At 60.7% G+C, this 14008-nt stretch overlaps 1 protein-coding gene across 2 annotated transcripts in view; it reads left to right on the top strand.

Annotated features, from left to right (window-relative positions):
- Window positions 1-14008, top strand: part of MARCHF2 (membrane associated ring-CH-type finger 2) — a 54798-nt gene that overhangs the window by 15931 nt on the left and 24859 nt on the right. For both annotated transcript variants that reach the window (XM_064174976.1, XM_064174977.1), the window contains exons 2-3: window positions 3202-3428; window positions 9824-10019. In XM_064174976.1, the coding sequence (XP_064031046.1) occupies window positions 3253-3428; window positions 9824-10019 (372 nt within the window). In that variant the 5' untranslated portion in view covers window positions 3202-3252. The remainder of the gene's footprint in view (window positions 1-3201; window positions 3429-9823; window positions 10020-14008) is intronic.

Raw genomic sequence — 14008 nt, 5'->3', positions numbered from 1 at the left:
CCACCCCAAACCATTCAGTGATTCTGAGCAGCTGGCAGCAGCCAGCAGCTGGCAGGGGAGGCCATTCCCAGCCAGCCCAGGGCACAGACAGGCTGCTGCCTGTGTCTGGCAGATGTGGAGCACAAAGAGCCTCAGCAGAAAGGCTCCCAGGACACAGACAGTGAGGGCAGTTCACTTCCAGTGCACCAGGCAGAGCTTCCTTCCTCTGGGCTGCCAAATAAGCAATGTGGTGGCTGCACAAATGGCCCTGACCTCTTTATTAAGAGCATGGCTCTGGATGCCTGCCTCTGTGAGAGGCTTTCAAACTGAAAGATCTCCTGAACTTGCAGGGTAGCTGACTTCAGTCATTCCAATCACATTCATCATCTCTATGCTCCTCCAAGCTGCACAGCTCACAGCCTTTGCTGCTTCTAAAAGCAGAGCCATAAGCAAAGCCACTCCAGCCCTGTGTGCTCCTTGCAGAGGGACTGGGAGAGGCTGGGCCAAGGCACTGCTGGGTCTGCTAAATGCATTCTGAAGCTGATGGAAAGACTCCAGCTTGGTCCAGTGGGGATTGACCTGCCCACAAGCTCAAACCTTCTCTCCAGGGAGACCTCAGAGCAGCCTTGCAGTACCTGAACGGGCTCAGGAGTGCTGTGGAAGGACTTTGGACGAGGGCTGGGAGTGCCAGGACAAGGGACAATGGCTTTGAGTTGGGAGAGGGGAGAGTGAGAGTGGAGAGGAGGAAGAAATTGTTGAGAGGGAGGGTGGGGAGAGACTGGCAGAGGCTGCCCAGGGGGCTGTGGATGTCCCCTCCCTGCAGGTGTTCAAGGCCAGGCTGGATGTGTCCTTGAGCAACCTGTGCTGCTGGAGGTGTCCCTGCCCGTAGCAGGGGGTTGGAGCTGGATCAGCTTTAAGGTCCCTTCCAACCCAGCCCTTTCCATGACTCTGATCCTCCTGTTTGGGTGCAGAGCAAGGACTGCAGAGTGCAGAACCACGGAATGCTTGGAAGGGACCTCCAAAGGTCACCAGGTCCAACCCCCAGGTGACCAAGGCAGCTTTGAGAAAGACTTTGGGAACTTTTCTGCTCCAAACTGTTCTGAAGGGGGAGGGGCTGAGAGGCAAGCTGGGGGCTGCCAGCAGCAGGGAATGGCTCTCTCCCCCTGAGCACACTCCGAGGGAGCCGCCCTGATGGACCAAGCCCTGGGTTGTGTAAGGATTGCTTCATGTCCCCGTCCTGAGAACACTTCTGCTGGCCCAGCTGGCTGCTTGCAAGGCCTTCAGCATCGTGTTCCCATCCTGGTGCTTTGTTTGCTTCCCCTGCAGGCTGCCCAAGCCTGCAGCCAGGCCCAAGCCCTTCTCTTTAGCTGTTCTGGTTTGATTTAGGCTTAGCTGAACCTGGGGAAGCTGCAGGTCCGTGGCAGTGTTTGCCTCTGGTTGTGCCCAAGGATCTCAACATCCAAAAGCATTTGCTTGGATCAGACTGGGGGGGTGGGGTTGGTTTGCCTGCTTCTAGAACTCCAGGAGGTGGAGAGTGAAGATCCCCCCCAACATCCCCTGCATTTACCAAGCACTGCATCTTTCTCTGGGACGTTTTGGGGTCATTTTTGTTGCTTTGTTCATGCTTTTGCTGTTTGGGTTTTTTTTCCTCCCCCCTCCCCGACCTCTTTTCATTGCTTTCATTGGAACTTCTTGGGTGGGTTTGTTTCTCCCTTGCAGTGCAGGCACCAGGATGAGACCCCAGAGCAGCTCTGCTCCCCCGGTGCTGCTGCTCGGGGATTTCTCTGCCTGCCTTACATAAGCCCAGCCCTGTTTACAGACACAGGGAGCTTGGTCCTTCCCAGCAGGACGATGCTGTTGGCTGGTGTTCAGCTGGTGACTAATTGTAGCCCCAGCTCTTCATGTCTGCACAGCTGCCTCGCAGGGACCAGGCTAAAGGAGCTTGGGGGGGTTGTGAATCTGCAAAGCAAGCCTCGGGGACTGAGAAAACCCCTGCCAGGGAGCAGCAGAGCTGCTGCTGCTGGCTGCGTGGCTGAGCTGCTGCCTGCCTTCGAAGGCACTGAGCTCTCCTGCCTGCGCCAGCTCCTGCTGCCCCTTGCCCCTGCATCTTCTCCCCGCTGCTTGCTTCTGCTGCCGGCTCCTGGCGCTGCCTTTGCTGGGCGAGTGGCAGAGGTGCTGCAGGCTGCCTGCTGTGCCCGCGCTGTGCCCGCGCTGTGCCCGCGCTGTGCCCGCGCTGTGCCTGCGCTGTGCCCGCGCTGTGCCTCCGCTGTGCCTGCGCTGTGCCCGCGCTGTGCCTCCTCTGTGCCTGCGCTGTGCCTGCGCTGTGCCTCCGCTGTGCCTCCGCTGTGCCTGCGCTGTGCCCGCGCTGTGCCTCCTCTGTGCCTGCGCTGTGCCTGCGCTGTGCCTCCGCTGTGCCTCCGCTGTGCCTGCGCTGTGCCTCCTCTGTGCCTCCTCTGTGCCCGCGCTGTGCCCGCGCTGTGCCCGCGCTGTGCCCGCGCTGTGCCCGCGCTGTGCCCGCGCTGTGCCTCCGCTGCTTGCACTCGGCCACTGCACAGCTCAGCGCTGCCGAGGGGCAAGGGAGGAGCCCTGAGCTGCTGCCCTCCCGTGCAGCCCGGGGAGGCCTGGCAGGGCTTCTGGCTGGTTGATGCCCACATGCCCCTTGTTGGGGTGGTCCCGGTGGGATGTGGGAAGGGAAGTGTGTGTGCTTCTCTCTGCAGAACTAAGAGTGGGAAATGAAAGAGGGGGCAGGAGGGAGCGTTCTGGGGGTCGCTGGGCAGGCTTTGGAGGGCTCTGAAAGCAGCGGGGCACAGCTGAGGGCAGAGCCTCCCTCGGCTGGCAGGGGAGCTGCGTCCAGCTGCCCCCCTGCGGCTTTGCAGCGGGGCTGAGCCCGAGTCCGCAGGGTGGCTCTGCTCGACGCCGGCCCCGGGGGCTGCTGATTGCCTTCCCAGCTCTGCCCTGGGCTGCTGGGTGCGGGAGGCTGCAGCAGGTCCAGGGGTGGGTACCAGCAGCTCTCTCGGGGAAGGCACATTTGCAATTCTGACGCTAAGTTATGTAAGTAGGACACTCGGAGCCCGAGTTCCATGGCGAGGCAGCCTCACAAAGCCTCTTAGAGGACTGGCACAACTCGCGGCTGCTGCGGCCCGGGGGGTGCCAGCTGCCCGGGGGGGGCTGGGTCGGGCGGCTCAGGATGCTGCCCTCTCACCACGCTGCCGTTCCCCGCAGGTCTCAGTGCCACCGGAGCGGGTCCCCGGGGCGGAGGGGCCCGCAGCTGCCATGACGACTGGCGACTGCTGCCACCTGCCCGGCTCCCTCTGCGACTGCCCGGGCGGCGCTGCCCTGGCCAAGGCGGTGGAGGACGCCGACCTCGGCCGCCCGCACTACGTGACCCAGGTCAGCAGCAGGGACGGGAGGCTGCTGTCCACCGTCATCAGGGCGCTGGGAGCGCAGAGGTGAGGCTGCCCCTTCCCTCCCGCCCGTCCCTCTGCCTGCTCCCGTGGCTGGAGGGCACCGCAGAGCCTGCGCTGGGGAGGAGCTCACCACGGAGCTTCCCTGGGCTGAGCCTCGGCAGCAGCAGGGGCAGGGAGGGGATTCTGCCCCTCTGCTGTGCTCTGCTGAGACCTCCCTGCAGGGCTGGGGCAGCTCTGGAGCCCTCAGCACAGACAGGGACCTGCTGCAGCAGGGCCAGAGGAGGCCACAGCAGTGCTGGCAGGGCTGGCAGGGCTCTGCTGTGAGGCCAGGCTGAGAGCTGGGCTTGGGCAGCCTGCAGGAGAGAAGGCTCCAGGGAGCCCTTCTGTGGCCTTGCAGTGCTCCAAGGGCTGAGCAGAAAGCTGGGCACAGACTTTAGAGCAGGAGCTGTTGGGACAGGCCAAGGGGGGATGGGTTGGAGCTAAAAGAGATTTGGACTGGAGAAAAAGCAGAAATGTTTGGCACTGAGGGTGGTGAGAGCCTGTGCCAGGTTGCCCAGAGGTGTGAGCTGCCCCATCCCTGGCACTGTCCCAGCTCAGGTCATTTGGGGCTCTGAGCTACCTGCTTCAGTGGCAGATGTCCCTGCTGGCTGCAAGGAGCTGGACTGGATGAGCTTTAAAGGTCCCTTCCCACCCAGCCCATTCTGTGGCTCCCAGGCCTGTGCTCTCCCTGTGGGGCTCACTCCAGCCATGTGCTGCTGGGTCCAGGCTGCTGTGTTCATCAGAGCCCTGCAGGCCTGGAGCCACTCCATGAGACATCACAGGTGGCCTCCACCAAGCCCTAGCTGGGCAGCAGTGGATGTGGGACAGACACCATGGCTGCAAGGGCAGTGCTGTGCTGTCCCCTTTTGAGCTCTTCACTCCCAGAAGGATACTGAGGAGCTGGAGCAGGTCCAGAGCAGGGCACAGAGCTGGGGCAGGGTCTGCAGAACAGGGCTGGGGAGGAGCAGCAGAGGGAGCTGGGGGTGAGCAGTGTGGAGAGGAGGCTGAGGGAGACCTCATTGCTCTCTGCAGCTCCCTGAGAGGAGGCTGCAGGCAGGTGGGGGTTGGGCTCTGCTGCCTGGGATCAGGGGACAGGAGGAGAGGAAATGTCCTGGAATTGTGCCAGGGCAGGGTTAGGTTGGAGAGGAGGAAAAATGTCTTTGGTGCCAGAGTGGTCAGGGCTGGGCAGAGGCTGCCCAGGGAGGTGGTGGAGTGCCCATGGCTGGAGGTGCTGCAGAGCCCTGTGGCCATGGCAGGTGGGGCATGGTCTGGTGCCCATGGTGGGGCTGGGTTGGGGTTGGCCTGGATGATCTGAGAGGGCTTTGCACACCCAATGTTCCTGTGACTGTGCTGCTGAATGGCTGCAAGAGGAGCACAGCTCCTCTGTCAGGGGGGCTGTGGAGTGAAGGTGGATTTGCAGCCCCAGGGAGGGCAGGGTGCTGGCCTGGCAGGAGCTGGCAGTGCCCAGCTGTGGCTGGAGAGGATGTGTGGCATCCTTGCTTGCTCAGCCCTTTCCTGATGTGGCTTCCTCTGGTGTGCTTTGAGCTTCCAGAGCAAAGGGCACTGGCAGCAAGGCTCAGCCCAGCCTGTGGGGCTGCTCAGGGTCTCTGCTCTGCTGCTGCCTGGCAGCTGCTGTGCTCTCAGTGACCTGGGCCAGGCGATGCTGCAGGCCTGGGGGAAGAGAGCAGAGAGCAAGGGCAGAACCCAGGCCAATGTCACTGCTGCAGTGAGCAAACCTGGAGCAAGTCAGAGGTGTGAGAGGACCTGAGCTGCTCTCTGGCAGCAGCGAGGCTGGGTGGGAAGTGCAGCTCCTTAAACACTGACTGGGAGCACAGGTGGAAAGGACCCACAGCAGGACTGCCCATGCCTGGCCTGGGCTGCATGAGGACTGTGGTCAAGGGAGGCTCTCCCCCACCTCTGCTCTGACCTGGTGAGACCACATCTGGAGTCCAGTTCTGGGCTCCCCAGTTCAAGAGGGACAGGAATGTGCTGGAGAGTGTCCAGTGGAGGCTGGGAAGGTGCAGAAGGGCCTGGGACAGCTGTGATGGGGAAGGGCTGAGAGCCCTGGGGCTGGGCAGCCTGGAGAGGAGAAGGCTGAGAGGGGTCTGAGCAGTGTCCATAAAAGTGCAGGGTGGGAGCCAAGAAGGGGCCAGGCTGGGCCAGGCTCTTTCAGTGGTGTCCTGTGCCAGGACAGGGGGCAGTGGACACAAAGTGGAACCCAGGAGGTTCCACCTCAGCATAAGGAGAAGCTTCTTTGGTGTGAGGGTGCTGGAGGCCTGGAGCAGGCTGCCCAGAGAGGTTTGGAGTCTCTGTCTCTGGAGACTTTCAAGCCCCACCTGGATGTGTTCCTGTGTGCCCTGCCCTGGCAGGGGCTTGCACTCAGTGCTCTCCAGAGGTCCCTTCCAACACCACCACTCTGATTCTCTGCCTTCATGAGACAGCAGCTCCTTCTTTCTGGTGTCAGCAGCACCCAGCAGAGGGAAGCCAGCAGCAGTGTGACTGTGTGGGATCCACTCACAGCATTGTTTGGGTTGGAAAAGCCTTCTGAGGTGCTCCAGTCCAACCAGCAGCCAGAACTCTGTGCCCAGGTGCCAGGTCTCTCTGGGCTGATGAGGGGGTGTGGGGGGGAGGGTGGCAGCCCCCTCCCCTCTGCACAGGAAGGAAGCAAAATGCAGTCTGATAAGAAGGTTGTGGTGGGATTTTTTCCTTGCACTGTCAGCAAATTCTTTCCTTCTGGATTGCTTGGGCAGGGTCAGGTCAGTGCTCTGGAAATGTGAACCTTCTCACACAGGAAGAGGAGGGATGAGATAGCTCACAGATGCTTGTCTGAGGAAATCACAGATGGGTGGGAGCAGGGGAAGGCTTTTTTGGTCAGTCCCTCTCACTGTGGCTGCAGTTGTGTTGCTCCCACACAGCACTGAGCTTTGGTGGCAGTGAAGGCTGCAGAGGCACCAGAGAAGCCTGAGGAGAAGGCAGTGCTGGAGGCCATCTGCTCCAGCCTTCCTTTCAGAGCAAAGCTGACTTCCAAGATGGATCACACTGCCCAAAGCCTTGTCCAAAGCAGTTTTCAGTATCTCTGAGGATGGAGTTTCCACCACCTGTCCAGCTTCCTGCTGCAGGGATTGTCCCATCACAGAATGTGAGGGGTTGGAAGGGACCTCTGGAGATCATTGAGTGCAACCCCTGCCAGAGCAGGGCAGGGCACACAGGAACACATCCAGGTGGGGCTTGAAAGTCTCCAAAGGAGACTCCACAGCCTCTCTGGGCAGCCTGCCCCAGGCCTCCAGCACCCTCCCACCAAAGAAGCCTCTCCTCATGTTGAGGTGGAGCCTCCTGGGTTCCAGCTTGTGCCCCTTGTTTCTTGTCCTGTCACTGGGCACCACCAAACAGAGCCTGGCACCTTCTTGGCCCCACCCCTCAGATCCTTACAGATGGTGCTCAGATCCCTCTCACTCTTCTCTTCTCCAGGCTAGGAAGTCCCCTAAATAAAAGGCAAGAACTGAGGAGGGGCAGTGGCTCCCCAGGGGCTTTGGTCTGGCTCACTGCTCCACAGCCCCACACCTGGTGTTAAAGTCCAGTTAGACTGAAAGCTGCTCAGGAGTGGGTTGACAGTGGTAGAGGTCTCCCTCTGCTGCACCAGGAGAGGTCTCCCTCTGCTGCCTGGGACTGCAGACTGATGGAAGCAGCTCTGCTGCTCAAAGGTTGCAGGTTGCTGCTTGTGGCTGTGGAGCTGCAGTCCCACAGCCTGCTCTTGCAGTGGGGCAGGAGGGGCAGGGTGGTGGGGAAGGTGCAGCCCACCTGGATTTGCTTCCAGCTGGGAAGTAAAGATGCTCCTTGCTCAGCTTCACCTCCACACCTGCACAGCTCTGGACGTGGGAGCTGCTGCTGTGTGGCAGCAGTGGCTGCTAGGAAGGAGGGGAAGCAATCACAGAATCACAGGGGCTGGAAGGGACCTCGGAAGATCAAAAGGGAGGAGATGTTAGTGGGGACCCGGGGAGGGTGACCCTGCCCTGGGCCCCTGCTGCCCAGCACTTCGTTCCTGAACCATCTGGGTGGATGGAGACCACTGAGAGCTGAGCTGAGCTGCTGAGAGCAGTGAACTTCCCTGCCCAGAGACACTGAACTTCATTGCCCAGAGCCACTGGGGGTCTCCTAGGCAGCCAAGGACATCCTCATTGTGGGCTCCTGGGAAGCATGGAGCTCTGTGTGCCAGCTGGGGTGCCCTTGGGCCTCCAGTGTCCCTGGAAGCCTCAGCCTTGCTGTAAGTGGCTGCAGGCTGAGCTGATGGCTGCAGCAGGGATGCAGATGAAGAACAAGAGTTCAGGGCTCACAGAGGTCCTTGTGAATTTGGGGAAAGGAGGTGCTGGGCTTGTGGCAGGTCAGAATCACCCAATCATGGAATGGCCTAGGCTGGGAGAGACCTTGGAGATCTCTAACCCAACCCCCTGCCATGGGCAGGGGCACCTCTCAACTAGCCCAGGTTACTCCAGGCCACATCCAACCTGGCCCTGAACATCTCCAGGGAGGGAGCATCCACAACCTCTCTGGACAGTCCATTCCAGTGTCTTACCACCCTCATGGTGAAGAGTTTCTTCCTGAGATCCAATCTAAACCTGTCCTCCTTCAGTTTAAATCCAAGGCAAAGAAGATGCTGAGGTTGAGGCAAGCAATGAAGAACAGGACAGGCACTGTCCCTGGGGTGCCTGCAGCCTGAAGGTCATAGCTGTCCTGCAGGGATGTTCTGGAGGCAGAGGGAGGGGCAGTGAGGGTGATCATAGCATCATGGAATGGTTTGGCTTGGAAGGGACCTTACAGATCATCCAGTTTCAGCTCCCCCTTGGGCAGGGACAGCTTCCACTAGCCCAGGTTGCTCAAGACCTCATCCAACCTGGAGGGAGCATCCACAACCTCCCTGGGCAACCTGTGCCAGTGTCCCCCCACCCTCACTGCCCACTGCATGGGCTGGGACTCTTCTGCTGGTGGAGGTCTGTTGATCTGGGAGTGGTGGGAAACGTTGTCCCCTGCAGGAGAAGGATCAGGGGGCAGTAAGCAAGACAAGCAAACAAGAGGCTTCAAGTGGAAAGGTTCTTTGTGGAGTTGAGTTCTCTGTGCAGCTGGAGAGGGTCTTGCTGCAGGAGCACACTGCATGCCCTGGGCTGCTGTAGGCTCAGAGCAGAGCCTTCAGGCTGTGGTGGGAATTTGGCAGGTGACTGTGGGCTGGCAGGCCTGAGCTAAAGGGTGCTGGGGCAGCAGCACAAATGGTCCACAGGCACCAGGCAGAGGTGTGAGGGAAGATCCTGGGAGCAGATGGGTGGGTTGGGTGCCATCAGCAGGGCAGACCTCTGTGGGAAGGCTGCAGGTGCCTCTGGAGGGGTTTGATGCTTCCCTTGATAAGCTTCTGTGGTTCTCTGAGCTGCCAAGAGAGGAGACCTTGAGCATGGTCCAAGAGATTTGAAACTTGTAGCCAAGGAGGGGGTGAGCAGTGGTGGTTGCTGAAGCACCAAGGGGTGGTCTCTGTGTGGTGGGGTGCAGGTGGGGTGCTGAGGGAGGTCCTGCACTGTGGTGTGCAGAGGGTTTGTGTGCTGAGAATTTCATCTGGATGAGTGCTTAACACCTCCCTCCCAGGAGGGATGAGGATGAAATCCTTGGCAGTGAGGGTGCAGAGACACTGGCACAGGCTGCCCAGGGGGGCTGTGGCTGCCTCCTCCTCCCTGGAGATGTTCAAGGCCAGGCTGGATGAGGCCTTGAGCAACCTGTGCTGATGGGAACTGTCCCTGCCCATGGCAGGGGGTTGGGACTGGATGATCTTGAAGGTCCCTTCCAGCCCAACCCATTCTGTGGGAGAGAGCTGAGCTGCAGGGGACAGCCTGGCAGTGTCTGTGGATCTCGCTGTGCCCTGCAGTCACTGCAGAGTGCAGGGTGCAGAGCAGGGGGACAAGAGGGCAGTGCAGCTCTGTTTGCCAGCCTCTGGACTGGCTCCAGGCAGAGTGGATCATTTGGCCTTGCTTTGGCCTCTTGGGTGTGCATCATTGCATTGGGGTTGGTTTGGGGCTGGCATCAGCCTCTGCCCACTCTGAGAGGAGCTGGAGGCTGTGGGGCACACCTGCTGAGCCCAGCTGAGCTGCCCAGGCTGTTGTGCCAGCCTCTCCTGGGTGCTGTGCTACTGGCCAACCTGCTTCCCAGTTTTTATTGGCCTAGAACGTTGTGGGCACCTCCCTGCTGCCCTGGGACTGGCTCCTTGCTCTGCTCCGGAGAGCCGCAGGGCTCCTGGCAGGCTCTGCCATGTGCTGCCTGCTCCTCGGGCGCCCCTCTGGGGCCTGCCGGGGCCAGAGCCCGTTGCTGAGGAGGCCAAACGGTGGTGCCTGCTCTGACAGTGACTCCCTTCTGTCTGCCCCCAGTGACGGTCCCATCTGCCGCATCTGCCACGAAGGTGGAAGTGGGGAGGGTCTGCTCTCGCCCTGCGACTGCACAGGGACGCTGGGCACCGTGCACAAGAGCTGCCTGGAGAAGTGGCTGTCCTCCTCCAACACCAGCTACTGTGAGCTCTGCCACACCGAGTTTGTGGTAGAGAGAAGACCAAGGCCTTTGACAGAGGTACCTCTTTCTGCCTGTTCCCTTGCCATGCGGAGCCAGTGCCTGCTGTGCCCTCCTGCCCTCCTGCTGCCTCCCTGCTCCCGCCCCCAGCTCCTCCTCTGCTCAGAGGGCTCAGGGGATGGAGCTGCAAAAACACAGCAGCAGTGCTTGGGGCAACTCAACAGAGTCACAGAATGCTTCAGGTTGGAAGGGACCCTCAAGAGGCATCTTGGCCAGTTATCCTCCAGCCAGAGCAGGCTGCCCAGGGCCACATCGAGTCTGACCTGGAATGTCTCCAGGGATAGCCTCAAGCACCTCCCTGGGCAGCCTGTGCCAGTCTCTCCCCACCCTCACGGTATCACAGTATCACCAAGGTTGGAAGAGACCTCACAGCTCATCAAGTCCAACCCTTTAGCACAGAGCTCAAGGCCAGACCATGGCACCAAGTGCCACGTCCAGTCCTGCCTTGAACAGCTCCAGGGACGGCGACTCCACCACCTCCCCGGGCAGCCCATTCCAGTGTCCAATGACTCTCTCAGGGAAGAACTTTCTCCTCACCTCCAGCCTAAATCTCCCCTGGTGCAGCCTGAGGCTGTGTCCTCTTGTTCTGGTGCTGGCCACCTGAGAGAAGAGAGCAACCTCCCCCTGGCCACAACCACCCCTTAGGTAGTTGTAGACAGCAATAAGGTCTCCCCTGAGCCTCCTCTTCTCCAGGCTAACCAATCCCAGCTCCCTCAGCCTCTCCTCGTAGGGCTGTGCTCAACTCCCTCCTGATGTCCAACCTAACTCTGCTCTGCTCCACTGCCAAACCACTGCCCTCAGCCTGTCCCCACAGGCCCTTCTAAGCAGTCCCTCCCCAGCTGCCTGCAGGTGCCCTGCAGTTACTGAACTGCAGCTCTGGGGTCTCCTTGGAGCCTTCTCCTCTCCAGGCTGCACAGCCCCAACTCTCCCAGCCTGTCCCCACAGCAGAGCTTCTCCAGCCTCTGAGCATCTTCCTGGCCTCCTCTGGACCCCAGGTCAAAGGAGCAAGCAGGACTTGGCTCAGGCAATTCTTCTGTTCCTCTTTGCACTGAGCACAGTGGCACAGGCACCTGCTGGGTCCATCAGCTGGAAGGTCCAGTCCAGGCTCTGGCTGGGGAGGGTTTTTCATTCCCCTGCTCTGCTCCAGTTGCAGCCTCCCTTTGGCTGCTTATGTAGCAGCTGCTTACAGGGAAGCCCTCTAAGTGTGGGGAACAGCTCAGGCCAGACCATCTTCTGACCTCAGAATTGGAGTGAACATCCCCAAAGAGGAGCAAATAAATCAGTGAGGCACAGTTCAGAAGCTGCAGAAGAGATTTCAGCCCAAATGTGAGCTCTGCTGGCAGGGGATGCTGGCAGGGCTGCTGTCCCTGCTGGTGCTGCAGCACCACCCAGGAGGGTGTCAGTGGCACACCTGAGGTCCAGCCTGGAAGGTCCTGCAGCCTTTGCTGCCCACACCACAGTCAGATGCCATTTACTGCCTGTCAGACTGTGGGCAGCCTCCTGCAGGGGTGGTCTGGGCTGCTCGTCTTGGGCAGTGACATGGGCAGTGGCATTGAGTGCACCTCAGCAGGTTTGCTGGTGGCACCAAGCTGTGTGGTGCTCTGGACTCCCCTGAGGGCAGGGATCCATCCAGAAGGACCTTGACAAGCTTGGGAAGTGAGCAGTGCCAAATGCAGGAGGTTCAACAAGTCACAGTGCAAGGTCCTGCAGCTGGGTCTGGCCAAGCTCAGGCACAAATCTAGGCTGGGGGCAGGGTGGTTCAGAGCAGCCCTGAAGAAAGAGCCTTGGGGGTGTTGGGTGCTGAGCAGCTCCCCAGGAGCCAGCAGTGTCCTCCTGCAGCCCAGCAGGCAGCTGTGTGCTGGCTGCAGGCAGAGCAGTGTGGGCAGCAGGGCAGGAGAGGGGATTGTGCCCCTTGGCTCTGCTCTGCTCAGACCTCAGCTCCAATCCTGCCTCCAGCTCTGCTGTCCCCAGCAGAAGGACACAGCTGTGGAGTGAAGCCAGAGGAGGCCACAAAGATGCTGCCAGGGCTGGAGCAGCTCTGCTGTGAGCACAGGCTGAGGGAGTTGGGGATGCAGCCTAGAGAGGAGACCTCTTCCTTTTCCCTTTCCCCCCCTTTCATCACCCCCTGGGAAAGACTCCTGCCTGCAGTGCCCACCTCTGCTTCCCAGCCCCCCTCTGCTCTGGCTGCAGAGGAGGCCTTGCAGGGCCAGAGCCCCTCCCTGGGGAAGCAATCCAGGGTTGATGCTCAGCTGTAGTGATTGCTTCAGAGGCCTGGCACTGCCCTGGCATCCTGGCATGGGAGGAGGCCTCAGGCTGCAGAGCTAAACCAAACCCTGTGCCTAGCAAAGCTGGAGGTCAGTGAGCACTGCACCAGTGCCCCTCGGTGCCCCTCAGTCGTGGCCCTCCAGGGGCTCTCTGACAGCTCAGGTGGCTGGCTCAGAAGTTGAATCGTTTGGCAGGGTGTGCCTGGGCTGTGGGGGCACACTGCAGGGTGGCAGCCCAGTGCCAGGGACCTTGCTGGGGCTTGTGCTGGCCAGATGCTGAGTGCAGGTCTCAGGTTCTAGCTGAGGAGGCAGTGAGGTGCTGGTGGCCAGGAGCAGGCCTGTGGGGGTGTGCTCAGCCCTGGGGCACAGATGCTGTAGCACCTCCTAAGCAGGACAGGCCCAGAACACACTCCTGGATAACAGCTCCAAAAGCAGAGGGTGCTGGGGGGGCTTCTCCTCTGGCACTGGCAGCTGTGGCTCCAGCAGGCACGAGGAGCTCTGTGCCCTCTCACCTGTGCCCCTGGTGGGGGCATCCTGGGCAGTCACATGTCAGTTCCTGGTGAGACCTGTGAAGAGCCCCCCCGAGCTGCAGCCTGTGAGGGTGTGGGCACAACCAGCAGCCTGTGAGCATGAAGGGGCAGTGTGTGGGCAGCACTTGGTGAGCCTCGGGGGTGAGGGCAGCACCACAGTGCTCTCAGAGAGGAAAGGACCCTCGAGCCATTGCTGCTGGCTGCCAGGGCTGTGGAGGGCATCCTTGGATACCTGTGGGGCTCAGGAACTGTGTGAGCACAGTGAAGGGCTGAGCTCTGCCAGGGGCACTGCTGGTTAAGTGCCCTTAGTGCCTGGGCAGGTTGGAGGGCAGTAGGCTCTGATGGGAGGTCAGCAGTTGGCTGGTGGGAGTGGGCCCTGCTGCAGGGCAGAGGCTGATGTGCAGCTCACCTGCCTCAGCCAGCCCCAGAGCAAGTCCCTGCCTGCAGCTCAGCAGCAGGGAGCTTCTGCACTGGCTTGAGGAGCAGCCTGCAGCCTGCTGAGTGAATGCCCTGGCAGCAGCTGCAGCCTGCTGGGCCAGCAGCACTTCCACACCATGCCCACGAGTGCCACAGGTCCAGAGCTGCTCTGAGCAGGGTGTGCTGTGCCCAGGGCATGAGAGGCTCGCCCTAAGGAGCGCACTTAGAGGCTGGAGCAGGTCCAGAGAAGGGCACAAAGCTGGGGCAGGGTCATGCAGAACAGGGCTGGGGAGGAGCAGTGAGGGAGCTGGGGGGGAGCAGTGTGGGGAGAGGAGGCTGAGGGAGACCTCATTGCTCTCTGCAGCTGCCTGAGAGGAGGCTGCAGGCAGGTGGGGTTGGGCTCTGCTGCCTGGGATCAAGGGACAGAAGGAGAGGGAACAGCCTCAAGTTCCTCAGGGAAGGTTTGAGTAGGACATGAGGAAGTTTCTTCCCTGAAAGGGTTGGGAAGGCCTGGAACAGGCTGCCCAGGGCAGTGCTGGAGTCACCATGCCTGGAGAGACAGACAGGCTGTGGAGATGTGGTGCTGAGGGACATGGTGTGGTGCTGGGCTCATGGATGGGTTTGATGATCTTAAAGATCTCTTCCAAGCAAACTGCTGCTGGTCCTGTGTGTGCTGGAGCTCCTGCAGGGGTCCAGCTGAGGACATGCTCTGTGTACCTGCACCTCTCCTGGGGGGGCTCTGGTTCCCCTGGCTGGAAAGCTCACCTGGATCTGTTGT

This window comes from Pogoniulus pusillus, chromosome 41, assembly GCF_015220805.1.
Source record: "Pogoniulus pusillus isolate bPogPus1 chromosome 41, bPogPus1.pri, whole genome shotgun sequence".
NCBI classification, from domain to species: domain Eukaryota; kingdom Metazoa; phylum Chordata; class Aves; order Piciformes; family Lybiidae; genus Pogoniulus; species Pogoniulus pusillus.
The sequence above is the reverse complement of the archived record's forward strand: the minus strand, read 5'-3'. Positions and strand labels throughout refer to the sequence as shown.